Source organism: Anopheles marshallii, chromosome 3 (genome assembly GCF_943734725.1).
Source record: "Anopheles marshallii chromosome 3, idAnoMarsDA_429_01, whole genome shotgun sequence".
Classification (NCBI taxonomy): Eukaryota; Metazoa; Arthropoda; class Insecta; order Diptera; family Culicidae; genus Anopheles; species Anopheles marshallii.
In genome coordinates this window covers 6,056,856-6,074,558 of record NC_071327.1, presented here as the reverse complement: position 1 = coordinate 6,074,558, position 17,703 = coordinate 6,056,856, and the positions used below count along the sequence as shown (strand labels likewise).

Here is a 17,703-nt window from a genome sequence, read left to right as displayed (position 1 = left end):
GATTAGCTTCACATTTACAGCTTATCTACGTCGCAATATGTCGTCTGTGGCACTACACGCTTTGGTGGTAAGACCGCAGTGAGCTATTCTTACGGCATTCGCTCACTCGGGTGTATGTTTCCCGTCGCACATATGTCAATCTGACGATGGTTCCACACAATACCAATACGCGAATCAATTGCACAACCGCCCCTGGCCCTGTTCTGTTCTCGCTGATCACCCCCGCTAGCGCACAAACAATTAGCGTCTATTAACGCCAATCAGCGCGTTTGAACGTGGTTGCCATTAACAACCAGCAACAGCAACAGCAGAATAAAATCAAAAACTGTCCACACGCTTCACTTACCGAATTGCAACCCAATTTAGACTTGGAACCAGTTAGCTGTCAGTCGGTCGAGCGAACCGCAAGGGGATGACCTTCCTTGTTGAGGGTTTATTTTAGGGGTGTAATGGGCAAAAGGGGGAGGGGGTGAATAAGGTGAACTCGTAATGTTTTCCTTCGCAAGTGAGGAAAATTTTGACAGAACGGGAAACTCACTCACGATGAGCGCCATTCGTGGTGGCGTGTGCGCAAGCGCGGAAAATAACCCCAAACAGCACGGCTGATATGGAAGCGGCAGGGTGATTCGTGAGAAAATTCTCCTGAAGGAAAATAGGTTTTAAATGGTTTAACCATTTTATGAAATAACAGGATATTAACAGGATGCTTTAAATTAATAAATGCTTTAAAATTTAGAGTACACAACAGACTTCTATATTTTTTTTTTATAGACGAAAGACCCATGCTAATAAACTCTGATTCTATATCATTTTAAATGTTTTCTCTTTCACTTTCTAAATCTTCTAAATCTAAATCTTTCTTTCTAAATCTTAAAGTTCTAACCATATGGTAAGCCCTACGAAATTCATTTCGTTCAGCTCTGGTGACGACTTTTCGGGTGTTTTCAAGGAAGTTCTCTGATTACATCACTGTTTTTCTTCCTAAAGATACTTCGCATTGTGGTCTAACTTTTCATATTATAGATTCGATTGGCTTCAGCCCTTAGCCCCATTAGAGACTCGCGTATTAGAGAGACTGTATCAAAATCGGACCACCACCAAAGTTGGCTTGAGTTTTTGATCGACAGATCGACATGATCTGTTTAAGACCTGTCTTCGATCTGATGCTCCTCTTGACACTCAGGTCATTTGTTAGTCTACACTGAACCATTAAACGATCGCTAGGTACCCCATGCCCTGCATTACAGGTTGCACTCAATTGCATCTCATGTGCAAGTTCAAAGTGCACTGAAATAACTGTCTGATCGAATCACTCCTTCTTCGCCTTATCGCCACGTTGCATCTCAATACATTTCCAGACAGCTGTAGATGTCGAAACATTTGTGCTCCATGTGCGCCGCACTAGACCAAGCCATCAAATGAACCGTGCGCTATGTTGTTACAATGTACGTACAGGACGTACTTTTACGTTAAAACTACGCAATTTAACATGAAGCTTCTGACGAAAGAGATGTTGTGAAATAGGCTTGAGGGTACTGAGAAAAGCAGGACCGAAGCAACCGTAACCGTGCACAGAAAACAATCGGAATTGTTTTGTTTGTCATGCTGGAATTCGCTCCAAAAATCGAATAGCAAACTGCTACGAACCGATTCCACATTGGCACAGCAATGATCGATAACCTTCATTTGAAGTTCAAAGATTGCCCCCAAGATGTTATGAGCGTCATACGCGTTAATGAACGGGAGCAGTGGAAGGTTCTTTTACTCGGGATAATCCTGCTTAATTTCGGGTGTGTCGTGCATGTGCCAAAGCGCAAATATCACTCACTTTTGGCTGTTACCACTTCGCTGTAACGGAGTCGCACCGGTGGGCTATTAGCGAACCGATGCGTCGCATCCGGCCAAACCAACTCCCGAAGGCTTATCAGAGTGATGAGTACATCCGAACGGTTCTGGCTGCTGCTGGATCGCTCATCTTCGGCCTGCGAGTGTATAGCTATCGCTGATATAGTCTAGACCGAGGCTCCACTAACCGAGTCAATCCGACTGATCAAACAGTCAAATCCGGAAGGTATTACTGTGTGCACTGTCCGCGAGTTCACGTTTACGGGTCTGGAAGTTTACATCTGTGGAGGGCGATTGTAAGGCATTGTGAATGCTGGAAAACCATTTCCTTACACTGCTCATCGTTCATCACCTGTATAGTCCGGCCAGTTCAATGTAGTTCGTGTTTGTAGTGCATAGTACAAGCGAAAGTAAAACATTAGTGAAACACTACGTGAAGCGTGAAGATACAAGGAGCTCGAACGATCGAGGCCTTCGGAAAACTAAACGTGCAGCAAAGCTAACTTCAAGGACAGTACAAATCCTAACTGGTTTAGTGTGTCTGAAGTTGTGGAGTGTCTTAGCAGACAATCGGTAATATCTGCTCAAGAATGCTAGTGCTCAAATACGACAACTTCGTTCCGATACCAATCATAGACAGCTCATGACACAGAGTGTCACCTTAGTGACAACAAGTTTCGTAGTTTAAGTCACCCATCGACACATCGTTTGGTAAGTATTATGACGCTTTCCAACTTACAGTGTGTAATGTGTAATTAGTGTAAAGAACTCCGGAAACCGGACTGAAGGGGACCAGCATGATTACCAGCCCGGTTTGAATCGCAATTCCTCCCCGCTTATCAGTGCCACGCGTAGTAACGAAGGTTATAAAGTGCTAGTGTGAATTCTTCACGACATGCTTACAAGCCATGTACATTCAAAGATGGAAGGAAGATCCATTTTTGCACCTTCCCGAAGTTACCCTACAGCTACTGGATTCTCCGTACTGAGAATACGATCTTGAAGACATCTTCGGTCCTGGAAGCTTCTCTACTGTTCGCTAATCAACGTATATTTACGCAAATCACCGTACTATCTCGGGTAGCAAGAGGTCACGTAGGGAAGAGGCCGAAAAATTCCATTCATACCGCACACCTTCTCTAAACTGTCAAAGACCAGAAACAAACAGCCAGCAGAACTATCAAAGCCGCAGAGTCAACACACCCCTTCGCATGACGCGTAAATCGTGTGTGTACCATGTGCGTTTAACGGGGTACAATTTGTTAAACAAGCTCAATCAGGAAGTGTTTGGCGGTGGAACGCCTCCTGGAGGAAAGGAAACGATCGGCACAGAGCCCGAAGAAGATGCTGCGAGGTTATCAATAGACACACTCCCAGCGGCCCCTCCAGGCAAAACGCACCGCCTCATGTGCACGTACATCACAAGAGGGACACAGTGCAATCAGTGTCCCGCAATAACAACAACAACAGCAAACCAACCAGTCGAACCAACGAGCAGGAGTCTCGAGAAGTCGGGATGCGATTATGATGTACCGATCGTACCAACAACAAATATTTGTACCGAACGATCAGTGCAAAACCGAAACTCGCTATCAACTTCGAAAAAAAAATGCTGATTGCCCCGTCGTTATATTATTTGCGTTTTATTTCATTTTATTATAACTGCTTTCCCTCTCCCTGTGTTTTCTTTTTGTTGGCAGATCGCCGCCCAACATCTGCAGGCTGATCGTAGCTGAACTGAGGTGTTATCACAGTTCAACGACTAAACGGAGTGTATAACGATACATTACATACATCCTCTACACACGTTCTTTACTGCAATACTTCTTCTGCCTATCGGGACGGAATCTTAGAACACTTACCTATTACTACTCTGTTACGCCATCTAGCGTCTTTTACCTGCACTAGCACCCACTAGAACAGCGTTTCTTCTCGCCGGTTAATCAGTCCGATGGCTTTAGACTTTGCTGCTGGTTGTTTAGGAGGTAAGTTTTTTTTCCCAAAGCCGGGCTCACCTCTCTCACCTCTGCTGTTTTTCATCTTCCCCTCTACGGGATGCACGTGTTCTTATCCCAAAGGGCACCGAGTGCCACACTCCTATCTGGCGTGATGTTCACGTTTTCGTCAGACGACTTTGATAGTGATGTGTAACAACGTACCCGGACGCAACCGTTTTTCAGTTCACATTTTTCGGAAGTTTTATAAGTAAAGGAACAAACAAAGACACATCGCATCGCGTCAGGGCGATGATGGCCACGACGAAGACCTGGTAGGTCAACGTTGCTATCACCGCAACGGTTTAGACACCGCTGATAATGTTGACTCCCCGATCCCGGCACCCAGAAAGCGTTTTGATTGGGAACTTTTACTGTTGATCATTACCACTTCAAGCCTCGTTGCCCATTATCACTTTCACCCGAACCGGATTCCTTATGGTGCTGGGCAGCAAACAAGGCTCACGCCCAAGTGGAAAAACATTCCATTACCCCCCGCAAACGCCCAGTGCGACATATCGCTCTGGTGCGATCGGTCGATCGATACCCTTCTTTTTCAATAGTGCTGACCGGTCGATCGCTATTATGCGATTGTGCCTTCCCTTGATGAACGTACAGCAACCTGGATCGGTAGCTGTTGATGTTGATGATGATAAGCTGCGGACGACGCTACTGCAATCTTTCACACTTCTCCTTTTGCACCTTCCTTCCTTTAGGTTGTGCCGGCGTTATCGTTGGATTCCCGTTCGATACGGTGAAGGTGCATCTGCAGACGCAAAACCATAAGAACCCAATGTACCGCGGCACGGCCGACTGCTTCCGAAAGATTATCGTGCGCGAGGGCGTCCATGGACTGTACCGGGGGATGTCCAGCCCGATGGCGGGCGTTGCCGTGGTGAATGCGATCGTGTTTGGTGTGTACGGAAACATACAGCGACGTACCACCAATCCGGACTCGTTGTACTCGCACTTCCTGGCGGGAACGGCCGCTGGCTTAGCCCAGAGCATCGTCTGTTCACCGATGGAGCTAATCAAAACGCGACTCCAGCTGCAGGATAATCTACCGCGCGGTGCAGAACGGTTTAGCGGGCCGGTGGATTGTACCAGAAGCATCTGGCGCCGAGAAGGTGCTCGGGGAATTTTTCGCGGACTGGGCATTACGGCAGCACGTGATATGCCGGGTAGGTTGAAGAACCGTTCTTCCGCGATCATGCTATCTAATGTCTAAAATATTTTCACCATTAATGTTTCCAATTCATGGCAGGATTTTCCAGCTATTTCGTAGCTTACGAGTATATGGTAAGGTGCGTTGCAAATCCATCACCGTTCGTTATTCTAATGGCAGGTGGATTTGCTGGTACCTTCTCCTGGCTCGTAACCTTCCCACTCGATGTCGTCAAATCGCGCCTTCAAGCGGACGGCATCTCCGGAAAGCCTCAGTACAGTGGGTTGATCGATTGCGTAAGGAAAAGCCACGCCGCCGAAGGTCTTGCCTTCTTGTCCCGGGGGCTCGCGTCCACGTTGCTGCGTGCATTTCCAATGAATGCCGTCTGCTTCCTGGTCGTTTCGTACACGATGAAACTGTTTGACGATCCTAAGCTCACAAGCGTGGTCGAACTTGGAGCAAGTGCTGCCGCAACGGTTGAACCACCGCTACTGATCGTTCCCACAGTCACCGGTGCTCCAGTGCTCCAAACAACTTCCACAACCGGCCACAAACGAATAGCGCACGATCACGATAGCCACCTGCTCAACATCAAGCAAAACACCTACCGATTCCTGCGTTCACTCGGGGCGTTCAGTGAGGCAGTCTGCTGTGCCGAGATGGGAGAACTGGCGGACGATCTGTACGATAGCAACCCGGACGAGCGGTTAGGGGCAAACTACGCCAAGCTGAACGAACTGCTGCTCAGCACGGACCCGGAGGACACTAGCAATCGTTACCCTTTTTTGGGCGACTAATTGTCCCGTCCCAAAAGAGGCGGCCTGTGCCTGTTTCAGTTCCGTTTTGGTTGGAAAAGCCCACCAAAGACTTGTGTACAAAGAAAACCCTAGACTAATTGTTGCCGATGGGAACACGCTGTTTGAAAATATATGTTGTTTTTTATTTAAATGCTATCAAAACCGCAAACCGTGTCACGCAGAGAAAATCAAACTCACACTCGTACAATCGAACCAAACGAACGCATTATTTAAGCAATTGAATAATTTTGTTAAGATTATACTTCTGGGTGGGAAAATCTTGCTGCAATGTTTCGACTACCGCCACAATGTTTTCGTTCACTTCCCGTTGGCGCTGCAGATCGGCCTGGATGAGAATTTCGTTGCGGAACTTGGGCAACTGCTGTGCGTTTGCCAGCGCCCGATAGCGACGGGCTCGGTACTGATGGCGCACGATGTAATCGAGATTTTCCTGCTTCAACATGGACGCCTGTTCCGTTTCCGCCCGGATGAGATTGGTTTGCAGTTTTTCCTCCTCAATCTGATGCTTTTTGTTCTCGATCTCCGCCTGGAGCAGCTTCTGGGCGGTATCGATCTCCAGGAGACTTTTCTCCGCTTGTGATATTTCCTAGAAAAGAGAACGTGTGAAAACAACTGTCCACCAAGGTATTGACATACTGGTGACCTACCGAAAACACAACCTTCAGCTTGTTCTTGAGCTCATTAATCTTGTGCTGCATTGTCGAGCGGGTCTTAAACTTTCCTCCGTACACCTTTTCGCGTGCATTAACCGATTCAAAAATGTTTTCGCGATGATGCACAGTATTCTCCAGGTCGTGGACCAGCTTTTCCTGCATGCGCTTCAACTGTCCGTATCGTACCTGCATACGATGAATCTCCGCCTTCATCAGGCCGATTTCACTGTTTTGTGTGGTTTCCTCTTCCTTAAACTTCTTCGCCTCGGTCGACATCTTGCATTTCGTTTCCCAGGACAATGCTTCACGGTGCTTCTCCAGCACCTCCTGCTTACAGTCCTCGATCTCTTTGCCAAGATCTTTCAGCTCTTGTTCCAGCCCAAGGACGGCCATTTCGGCATCTCGCAGTCGTTCCGTTGCCTGGTGATGAGCTACCACGCACTCCTGCTCTCCCTTCTCATGCACTTGGCGCGTTTTGAACAGCTCCATGCTGGCGCTATCGAGGCGTGTGTTGAGCGCCGATAACGAACGAACAATCTCCCTGTTTTCATTCAACACCTCCTCGAGCTGTGCTTCGATTTTAATTGCTTTCTGTTCGGCCAGAAGAAGTTCTGCAAAGAAAAACATGAACGAAAGCGCATTGAAATAGGACACCGCGTAATATTGCACACGCATGCAGTACTGACTCTTTCTGGAGTAGTTGATTTCTTTTAACTGTTGGGTTCGCTTGGCCGTTTGAGTTGCGATGCTTGTCTGCAGCTTTAGCCATGATGCGCGTGCCTCCTTCAGCTGTACCTCAACCTCCACGATGTCTTGCTGGACGTCCAGTAGCTTCAGCTCGTCCGGGTTCATCTCCTGTCCACCAGCTTTACTGATCAGTTGGTCCAATTCTCGATTCAGTGCATCCATTTTGCGTAGCTTCACGGCTATCATTTCCTGCCGAAGCTTTATCTCCTCGTTGTGCTTGTTTGCCTCAGCATCCAGCTCGTCATGTTCAATCTTTGGGGAATAAATGCAACAAGCTGTTAAAACTGCCAACAATCGCGTCAACGCCCCTATCACCTTACCTTCACTTTGCTCAGAACATCCTTCGCGTTTTCCACAAGTGATCTCCACTTTTCCAAATCAAGCAGTACCGTCGATAGTTGATTCTCCGTGTTCTCCATGTTAATTTCCAGCTCCCTTCGCTTCTCGGTGGTATCGAGCAGCAGCTTACGTTGCGCTTCTCCCGCCTTATCGGTCGTCAGATGATCTTGCAGCAGCTCCAATATCTGCTCTTCAAGGTCAAACTTTTTGCGGTTCTGTTTCTCCAACGTTTGGCGCAGCGATTTGAGATGATTCTCGATCAGCAAACCCTCCTGCTGAGCCTTCAGGATATCGGCCTCCGTTTGCTCAAGAATCAGTGCATAGTGATCCAGGTCACGCTTGAGCTTATCTTCATCTTCCTGTTCCTTGCGGACCTGCTTCTCCAGCGAGTTGATATCTCCCTGGATGCGATTCTTAAAACCGGCCAGCTTCTCGTTTTGCTCCATTTCCTTTGCTGCCGTCTTCTTGGTAATTTCCGTTTTGCTTTTGATAACTTTATGCTCCTCGTAAATCGATTCGAGCTCCTCCTTCGTTTTCACCAACACCCGGTCCCGCTGCTGAATCGCCACTATCACTTCACCCCACGCCTGGGACACACACTTGTGTTCATGCTGCAGCGCTTCCAGGTCGGTGTTTGCATCGGCCAAACTGCGGCTGATCGTTTCCCGCTTTTCGTCTTGCTCCCTTATCTGATCCTCGATCGCTTCCATCTCACGGTCCTTGCGCTTCACCTCCTCTGAAAGGTTTAGCAGGAGCAGATCGGCCTTGCGCTGTTCTTCCGCCGCGATTAGCTCCTCCTTCTCGTCCTTGCTGACGACACGCTTAGCAACGGCTATTTCGTCCTTGATTTCTTGGGCCCACTTTGAAAATTCGTTCTCCAGTATGGTCAAATTTTCCATCTCCATTAAATGCTCCTTGTGCACCTTTTTGAATTCTTTCAGCTCTTGCTGCTGTTCCTCGAACTCTTTCCGGTACTGAGCGGCTTGCCTTTCCTCTTGCTGCCGTTGGGCGGCCAGCTCGAATATTTCTTTACTGTAAATTTCGAGAAGCTCCTTCTGATTATCAATTTCTTCCTGCAGGTCATACAGCTCGGCACCGACCTCTTCGGATTCTTTCTCATTCTGCTCCAGTCGATGGTTCAACTCGGCCACTTCCTCCTCCAGCTGATCCTTCACCTTCAGCAGATGAGCCTTCAGAGCGGCCTGAAAGCGCTCGAGCAAGGGATGATCAGTTTCCAGCACTCCCACCGGATCCATAACGGATTCGTTAAATGCATCCGCCTGCACACTGATGGAATTAGCGTCATCTTCCGGATTCATCTTTATCAGTGGAGAATTGAACTGTTTCTTTTGCTAGCAGATAAAACAGAATCCAGAATGTCCCGAAGAAGCGTCGACAGTAAATAAATGAAATACAACGGTTGCTATGGTCACGTGTTGCTAGGACCGAGCAGCCCCCGTTGTTTAAAATTGTTGTTTGGAACGACAGCAACCCTTTTCTGGGATTGAAATGTGTTCAAATGGTATTATACAAAGTTTCAATTTGTTTTTAATTTCTGTAAAAAGTAACGTGATGTTTTCCTATTTTCATTCGAATATTTCGGGCATTTGTACAACCAAATATTTTTTTGTACACCCAATAAAATTTCGAGCAAACTCGAGCAGATTCGAGCAGAAAGATTTCTGATTTTCAATTTTGTTATTTTTTTCCCATTTTCCTTTTTGCATAAATGTATTTAAAGTTTGTTTTTGTGTAATTAAAGTGCGAAATTGATCATTTTATTAAATTTCATTAAAAACATTTAGTTTAGAATCGTGGGCTTAGAAACGGATCAGCGTGAAAAAAAATCCTCCCTACACATCCACGTTTGATGTGTAGGTCACTGTACTGTGTGTTGACAGTGAACTGTCAAAAGATCGAAGTGGTAAACAAAGTCCTGAAACGTAAACAATACCATGTCGCTAGAAAATGTTCTCGTAAAAATGTGGAAAGTTTTAAAAAGTTTCAATTAAAAACGTATAATTTCTCAATAAGTCATGTAACGTGAGGTGTCATTCAATGTTAGCAATTTAAGTTCATTTGTGAAATGTGATTTTAAAGCGTATTTACCATCTGGTTTCAATTTTGCAAATCGGACACATTTCTAAAGGCACTGTCGAACTTAACAAAGTTGAACTTGTCGAGATGGACTACAATATAAGTCGACTGTGCCGTGTGTGCTTGGAGGAGGGAGTATTCACATCGATCTTTAGCACCGAGCTAGTTCCGATGGCACCCGCTAATATGCTCGTAATGTGTTCGAACGTAAAGGTAATAGTGTGCTATCGTTTGATTAGTGCAGATTACGAATGATGCCTCCTGTCTCTTCACAGGTGTCGAGAGATGATGGTCTACCAAGTACTATATGCAACAACTGCATGTACCGGCTAGGGGTGGCTTTTCACCTTAAGCAACAGTGTGAGAATTCTGACATGAGACTGCGCCAGTACATGAACGGAGGCTCTGCCATGAACTACAGCTACACGATGGAGAAAGAAACGATGACGGACGATTCGTGGCTGCTGTCTGGGATGGAGCATAAAAGCGATGAACATAAATCAGCGGAAAAGTACGCAGTTAGTTTTAGTCCCATATCACAGAAAGTTAATGCGCCCTTTTCCCTCACATCTGTAGGAAATCGAACAACAGGAAACGATACAGACCCAAGCTGCCGGAAGAGCGCAAGAAGAGAGGCCCGAAACCGATGCCGAAGATACCGCAAACATGCTACCAGTGTCATAAATCGTTCAAATGTGCCGCCCAGCTACAAATGCACTTGAGGTAAATGTTTAGATCGGCTTTGCCAAGTAACTATAACTCTAAAAGATATATTATCTTATCCCCAAGGACACATTCCGGTGAGAAACCGTACGCGTGTAACATTTGTCCACGACGATTCGCACAAAAGCATAACCTTGCCATCCACGTGCGTACGCACACCGGCGAACGACCGTACCAGTGTGAAATCTGTAGCAAACAATTTTCGGCGCTCGGGAACTTTCAGGCACACAAGAAAATACATACCAACGAGCGGGACCACGTATGCCCGTCGTGCAATAAGGGATTCATCACGTCGGGCGATTTGACGCGGCACATGATCTCACACTCGGGAATCAAAAACTATCACTGTGATATATGTGCCAAAAGCTTTAGCCGTAACCGTGACATGATGGCACACAAACGCAAGATGCATCTGAACGAGTGTGGCAACGAAAGCTACAAATGTCACGAATGTCACAAAGTGTTCGCTACACTGAACAATCTCAACGGTCACATGAGGGTACATGCGCCGGATGTGAATGGTTCGGTGCCGGACCCAGTTGGTGAACTGATGCCACCGACACAGGCACAGCAGCAACATCAACACCAACAACATCAGCAGGTTCCGGTTGCAATTGCACTACCACCACACGGACTCGGACCGCCGGGACCGCTCGGTGTTGGTTTGGGTATGTTACCGTATCCTTCCTCTCACGTCGCAACACATCCACCTGCCCAGGTAGCTTATCACAGCCAGATGCATCCATCCCAACGATTGCACCCGTACTGAACGTCGACTGAAGCCACACAACATTATCATCACAGCAGGGAAAGAAGAAACACCCGGCAGCCGTTATACATCAGACGATTTGCATTACATCAGTTAATATTTATTTAGCTTAGAAGGAATAAAATTTGTATTTGCAGATAACAGGAAATTTATTGCTCACTGGGTTTTCGCTTCCTAGCTCCGCAGAACGAGACTGTTTTATTTATTCGCACAGGATCGACCTACGAATTCTACAATACAAGAGAACGCATTAGGAAAAAAGTACATAGTGCTAGAGCGTTTGTGATACTGGCTTTTCCTTGGAATCAACACATAATCGTCGCAATGTGTATGTGTGTGTGTGTGTGTGGGTGAGTGCGCGTGGATGTGTTTGTGGGTATGCATGTGAGTGTGGAAAAGGGATTTTCATACGAAACACCACTATCTTAATGTAAAACACTTTTTCGAGACAAAACCGATACAATTGGCCACTTGCATGTTTCATTCATTTCTGTTTTTGGCACGTCCTGTGTGTCAAGTAACGTTTAGAATTCCAGTTCCAGTCGGCAAAGTGGGGCATCATTTTAAATTTAGCATACCACCCAACAACGTGGTACCGGTCGCCTTGGTCGAGTTTTACTATTTCCTAAACAATAAACATCTAATCCCCATGCACCCCCATTGTTTTGGGGCCAGACGAACGTTTCATTAATAAAGTTGCAGAAAGCACATCTCGCGTTGTGTTTCCTGCACATGCAGTTTAGACCAAACATACGCCAAAAAAAGGGTTTTCAACAAAAACGCTACTGATTCGCTATTTATAAACTAAGCTAAGTTTAGGCTCCCCGTTCACCGGGTGTCGCTCCGGTCGGGAGAATCGCTTTTATCACAAAATAATTGGGGAAGGCCGTCCATGTTGAATACTTTGGCTTCGTCGACAAACGTACCGTTTGGACACTTACATTTGTAATTGTACACCTGGGATACACGCATTACAACAATACAGACAAACATTCCTTAACTACGCCTGCTTTGTTGCGCTTATTCAACAAACAGCAATGTAAATACTTTCTCCGTAAATTGTGCTCCACATACTCTAGTATACGCTCTTAACAACAACGACAACAACGACAACAACAAGCAAACACACAAACCACATCGTTTTGGGTGCTGTGTCTTTAAAAGTTCGTATAGTGCATCCATTATTGTTGGTCCTTTCTCAATTCAATATCCGCAGGCTTCCGGTAGCAGTGTATCCTTTTAAGTTACCTTTTCTTAATGGCTGCAGGATGCAGGTCCTCACAATTAAATTAAAACTACCCACTAACAAAGCGTACGGTCGGGCAGATATCCCTTTGCAAAAATCACTCTGGTCCAGGTGAACGAGTAAATGGAAGTACGTGGACATTGTGTGAACAAATTAGTTCCTGTTTGGAATTGCTTTGGAAAACTAGCTTTGTGCAGTACGGGATCTTCGCTGGTGAGCTTCACAATCGATGCAAAACACTGCCCGGGCCGTATTTGTACATCTTCACCAGCAACGGGTAGTGCACGTTCTCGTCGTAACCGTCCAGCTGCTTCAGCTCAAGATGTCGCGCCCAGATCGCTTCGTTGTAGCACTGCAGCAACTCGTAATGGAAGCCACGGGCAACGCACTCGCTCAGGAAGAGACTCAACGTTTGACCACGGCGCGGTGCCGTAATGAGGGCGACTCCTTCATCTGCCAACGATTGCCAGATCGTATCGATCAGCTGTGAACGGGACTCGTCGAAAAACAGACAATCAGCGGACAGGATGAAGTGATAGCGCTCTCCTGTGTCCGCGTCCGGGTCCTTGTTCGCCTGTTCCCACTTCAGCACGGACGATTTGATCGTGCAGTTGAACTTGTTCAGTACGAGAGATTTGCGCACATTCTCCACGGACAGCTCGTTCCCGTCGGTAACGTGTACGAATGCGGGTTGTCCATACTTGGCCAGAACTAGCCCCGCCAGACAGGTCATTCCACCACCGAGCTCGAGCACTGCAGTTCCATCGAATTGAGATAGCCGCGACAGGATGTAGTAGGCCAGTGCCTCTTCCGACGGCCAAACGCAGATATTACCGGTGTTGTTAAATCCGATCAGTTCGCTTGCGGTCCACGGCCGCTCCGGCCCTATTAGACGGATCTTCAACCGATAGCGATCGTACAGCCGATAAACGTACACATTCTCGTCCTTCTCATCACCGGCACGATCGGCTTCGATCAGGTTAAACTTGGAGAACTGATCGTCTTCGCTCGAATCGTGCCGGAGCGCTTTCGCCAGCAATTTCCAGCGCCGGCGCGCATTACCGGTGTTGTGACGCTTTCGCTCCAGTGCGTCCTCCAGCTCATTGACAACGTCCGTTACGACGAGCTGCTGTACGGAAGCGACGGTACATTCCAGCCGATTGTTATTAGCAGTATCTTGTCCGGTGCTATTTATGCCACCACCACCATCACCAACCTCCCCATCGACAAACACCAACGTCCTCGTCGGTTCGCCAACATCAAACCCTTCGCTCTGGTCGCTCGTATCAGTTGCCTGAACAGACGGTTGCTGCTGCTCGGCGTCAGCTTCCTCAACGTCTCCAACGGGTCCGACTGTCCGGTAGAATCGTGCCGACCATCGTTCCGTGTCCGTGCCAGCAATCAACGGCATTGTGAGAGCAGTGATTGATGGGACGGTACTGGTGGGTGCGGTGCCATTAGTGCCCTCAACCCGTCGTTGCCGTCGCAACGATTTAATTGGATTATTCTCACCGTCAACCACCGCCGACGATGGGACTGGTGGCGCTTGGACCGTACCGTCGGTGACCGTGCCTGTCGGCCGATCCGGTGTCACCTGTTGCTGAGTTGACATTTTCCAATTTATGTCATCTTCGTGTCGTCGTCGCCGTCGCAGCCACCGGTCACCCGTCGCATCGTCCGGCACGTTCGTTTGGTCGTCCACCAGCGATGCCGAACCGACGGAACGCATTGCAGTTACGTTTGGCTGTCGCTTTTTTTCCTCTCTCGCTCGCCTCTGTATTGCCCCGTGTGTCAGCAGTAATCACCCTTCGTGTACATCAAGATATGGTCGGCGGCGACCCGACGATTCCAAGGATTGATTCGGTTAATTCCGCAAAACGGTCGAATGGTTAATTTGTTGTTACAACCGCGCAAGAAAAAACACCATTACACTGCGCAGAAATGGAAGAGAATGAAAAGGAAAGTATTAGCACTGGCGTCAGAATGCATCACACACTTCCTGCAATGGAACGAAACTAAAATCGGTTGGCCTTCCTCCCGCACAAACCGCACTGTGCCAAGATGGAACGTTCGCAGCGGTTTGGCTTAGTAGTTGGTTTATTTATAACAATCAATTCCCGGTTGTAACTTTACATGCCTTACACCCAGCCGTCCGGCCCAGCAACCTTACAACCGTCTAATGCATACGATTTATAGTGGATGGAAATGTTGGCCACGATTCACGATACTTGCCATTTGTTAACCATTGCAATAAACACACACACACACACACACCGTCCGACCTGGTCTGCTTCAATGATGACGAGAGGACCACACCGACATCACCGATTTCCACTTGAGACCTTTCACATGCTTCAAATGGACCGATGTACCGATGGGGGCGGGGGTACCACAGGGTACCAGATTTTAAACCCAACCCCCGTCCCCAGGTCCCCTGCCGTTCTCGATAAGGTTTTTGGCTGTAGTTCAACTTTGGAATGGGATGTACGTACAGTCGGTAGGCTAACAATCGCCAACAACCATGTGGCGCACCACCAACACAGCGTACGGACATAAATTTTAAATCCGAACCGTTGACGTGCCAATGTGAGACACGGGGGTTACGGCACGCAGCTGATATGCTTTTTGATACGCGAGAAGTGGCTGCGATGATGTACTCGGGCAAGATAATCAATTTGCTTACGAACGTATATTTGGTTGATTTGGTGCTTATCAGAACCACGGTAAGGGAGTTCTGATAAGTGTGTTTTGAATTTAGGGGTGGAGTGCAGATATGGAAGCGTTTGGCATAAAGCGACACAAATAGGGTAGGCGCGACAGTCTAATGAACAGACATTCAAACAGAAGAAGGGTGTCTTATCATCCGAAATAAGAGTAGCTCCCACGTCTTGGGGAATTTTTAAAGTGAATGTTTCGTAGGATATACTTGGAACAAGATTGTAAACTGAGTGAACTGATTGCATTCTAACATTTTAATAATCCATTTAACATTGCTATTGATGAGCTGTCCTATGATTTTGTTCATTGTTCTTATCCACACTGTAGATCGAATCTGCTCAAGGCATGGGACAAGTCTAGTTAACTTATCTGATAGACTTGACTAACTAGATCGTTATGCCAATATGCCCAATTTGGTCAAAGAGTATTGTGTTATACTATTGAAGAGCGATTGAAGTAGCTTAAGACATAACGCCATCAAGATGTGACTAACAAGATGCATCACACTCGAATACCTTCTCTTGGTAATCGTTTACGGCCATGAGACCCTAGACGATAATGTACACAAAATTATCGAACGTCAGGTGCTTCTATACGTCAATCCAGATCCAGGCATACATTCAGCATCTAGCCTACTCGGATTATCTCATATAGTCGATGCTCTGATAGGTCGATTCCCAAACGAGTAGAGGTGGTTCGTTTATCAAACGTTGTCCTACGCATTAGTGTTTGTAGTGATAGATAATCGTATCTGTTACAGCTTCTTTTTTCGCGGGTCGAAAGTCAGCAACGGCCTTGAAGGTGAGATGTGCGAATTTCCTGAGCCCAGCCACATGAATATGGATGTGGACAAAAGCTTGTTACAAACGTTTGAAGAGAAAATACAAAGAATTGATTATGGACATATGTCTATTTAGTCTCAGGAGGAGTCAGCATGAAGGGCTCAGTTTTAAACAGATCATGGATTTAAACCAGCTTTAAATTATGCAGTTGAAACCAACCATTTTCTGAAGTTTAATATAAATTGATAAATATCTATATTGGATCGTAACAATTATGATTGTTTGAAAAACATCCCAAGCTCCTAACGGCCCACAAAATGTTAACTCCAACATTCCTTCACAACAGCTCGGTTCTCATTCTTATAGCGTATATTCACAAAGGCTAACTGCAGCAGTCTGTAAAACATCAATCCATAGTTTTCCCTATCATTTGGCTCCATTTCTTGCAGTGAGCCCCAGCTGATGACATTGGACTTCATCAGTATGTGGCTGCGTAAGTGTGACAACATACCAAGCATTGAAGACAAGAAAACCATTACCCGATAATGTGGGGTCAGATTTGGATCCAAATTATCATTCCGAGTGTGTCATGCAGCATAAGGCATTGTTCCAAACGAACTTAGCAAGAACTCCTTTACACACTGTATCTCTCTCGCTCGCTCTTTCTCCTTCTTTCTCGTATGAAACATTCGAAGCTCACTATCTCACTATCGAAGCACAGATCTTTAAACGATCAATTTAGAAATCGTTCCAAGGATTTTCTTGTGGTATCGCATCCTTTGCCAAAAAACTCATGCTTCGCCCGATGGATGTAAGCGAACGGTTCGATTTGACCCTGCCAATGGTGCCGATGATGGCGGTGATGATGATGCAGTAACACAAAGCATGGTGGGCTATTGGCTTCGGTGGACACACGTTGCACAGACGTGCAGCAGATTTATCTTCATATTGCTGGCGCACTCACAATTGCCAATTGCATAAGCGATACACACACACACACACACAGTGACTCATTCAAATGCGGCATAGGATTGGGGTGGCAATATAAAGGAATGGTATCGATTGCAGGAGTTATGACCGGATGATGCGTGCTGCTGTACCAACAATCCCCAACCGGATTATAGTTATTGTTTAAAAATAAATCCCTTCACTTGACAAACAGTAAATCATGCCTGTGCTTGATTGGTACCGGATTCGCTAAGAGCCAAGCGTACGGGGATCGGTTTTTAAATGCCAAAAGGGAAACTCTCTGCCAACGATGCGGAACAGCGTACGATCGGGCAAACAGTGAGGATGGTAGAATGTGAGCGTTAGCGGCAAAACGACCACAGCGTCGACGGCACTGCTGATGCTGATGGTCAAATAAATATATCGCCAACAAATGGGCGAGCAAATCTCTAATATCGTTAATTTGAATGTAAAAGAAAAAAAAGCAACACTCACTAAAGCAGACACACTTACACATGGGAAACAACGCCGGGGAAAACAGAGTTGGATGGTTGTGTCGCACAGGTGGATCTACTGGTTACGACTTATAAACTGCCGCACACACAAACACACACGCAGGCACGGGTGATGTCCTACTGAATCGTGTCAAGGATGGAAACCTTAGGCGCCGTTTTGTGTTCGTATGTTTTTGTTTTAACTGTATATTCCGCCAAACAGTTCAGTAGACGATTATGCACCCTTTATACGACATTTAAAGCGAACATATTGTTTACAATAATATCGAATCAAATCAACGAAAAAAAAAACATCCATTGGCCACGTGTTGTCTACCGCGTGGTATAATTGCCCTGTAACGCCC

General features: G+C 46.6%; 4 protein-coding genes across 4 annotated transcripts; 2 read left to right on the top strand and 2 right to left on the bottom strand.

The window, feature by feature from the left end:
- The first annotated feature begins 3,796 nt into the window (after positions 1–3,796).
- LOC128714789 (mitochondrial basic amino acids transporter) lies at positions 3,797–5,801 on the top strand. The gene is made up of 3 exons (XM_053809669.1): positions 3,797–3,830; positions 4,556–5,020; positions 5,104–5,801. The coding sequence occupies exons 1-3, from the start codon at positions 3,797–3,799 to the stop codon at positions 5,799–5,801; spliced, it is 1,197 nt and encodes a 398-aa protein (XP_053665644.1).
- A 226-nt stretch (positions 5,802–6,027) lies between these two features.
- Positions 6,028–8,880, bottom strand: LOC128713590 (coiled-coil domain-containing protein 40). Its single transcript, XM_053808450.1, has 4 exons — positions 7,543–8,880; positions 7,162–7,474; positions 6,470–7,086; positions 6,028–6,408 (listed from the first exon to the last, which is right to left on the bottom strand). Exons 1-4 carry the CDS (start codon positions 8,878–8,880, stop codon positions 6,028–6,030), a joined length of 2,649 nt encoding a protein of 882 aa, XP_053664425.1.
- Positions 8,881–9,745: 865 nt separating this feature from the next.
- Positions 9,746–11,150, top strand: LOC128711531 (zinc finger protein 235). The gene is made up of 4 exons (XM_053806412.1): positions 9,746–9,871; positions 9,934–10,169; positions 10,235–10,381; positions 10,448–11,150. The coding sequence occupies exons 1-4, from the start codon at positions 9,746–9,748 to the stop codon at positions 11,148–11,150; spliced, it is 1,212 nt and encodes a 403-aa protein (XP_053662387.1).
- Positions 11,151–12,616: 1,466 nt separating this feature from the next.
- On the bottom strand, positions 12,617–14,125 carry LOC128714371 (calmodulin-lysine N-methyltransferase). Its single transcript, XM_053809245.1, has one exon. It carries the CDS (start codon positions 14,123–14,125, stop codon positions 12,617–12,619), a length of 1,509 nt encoding a protein of 502 aa, XP_053665220.1.
- Between the last annotated feature and the right edge of the window lie 3,578 nt (positions 14,126–17,703).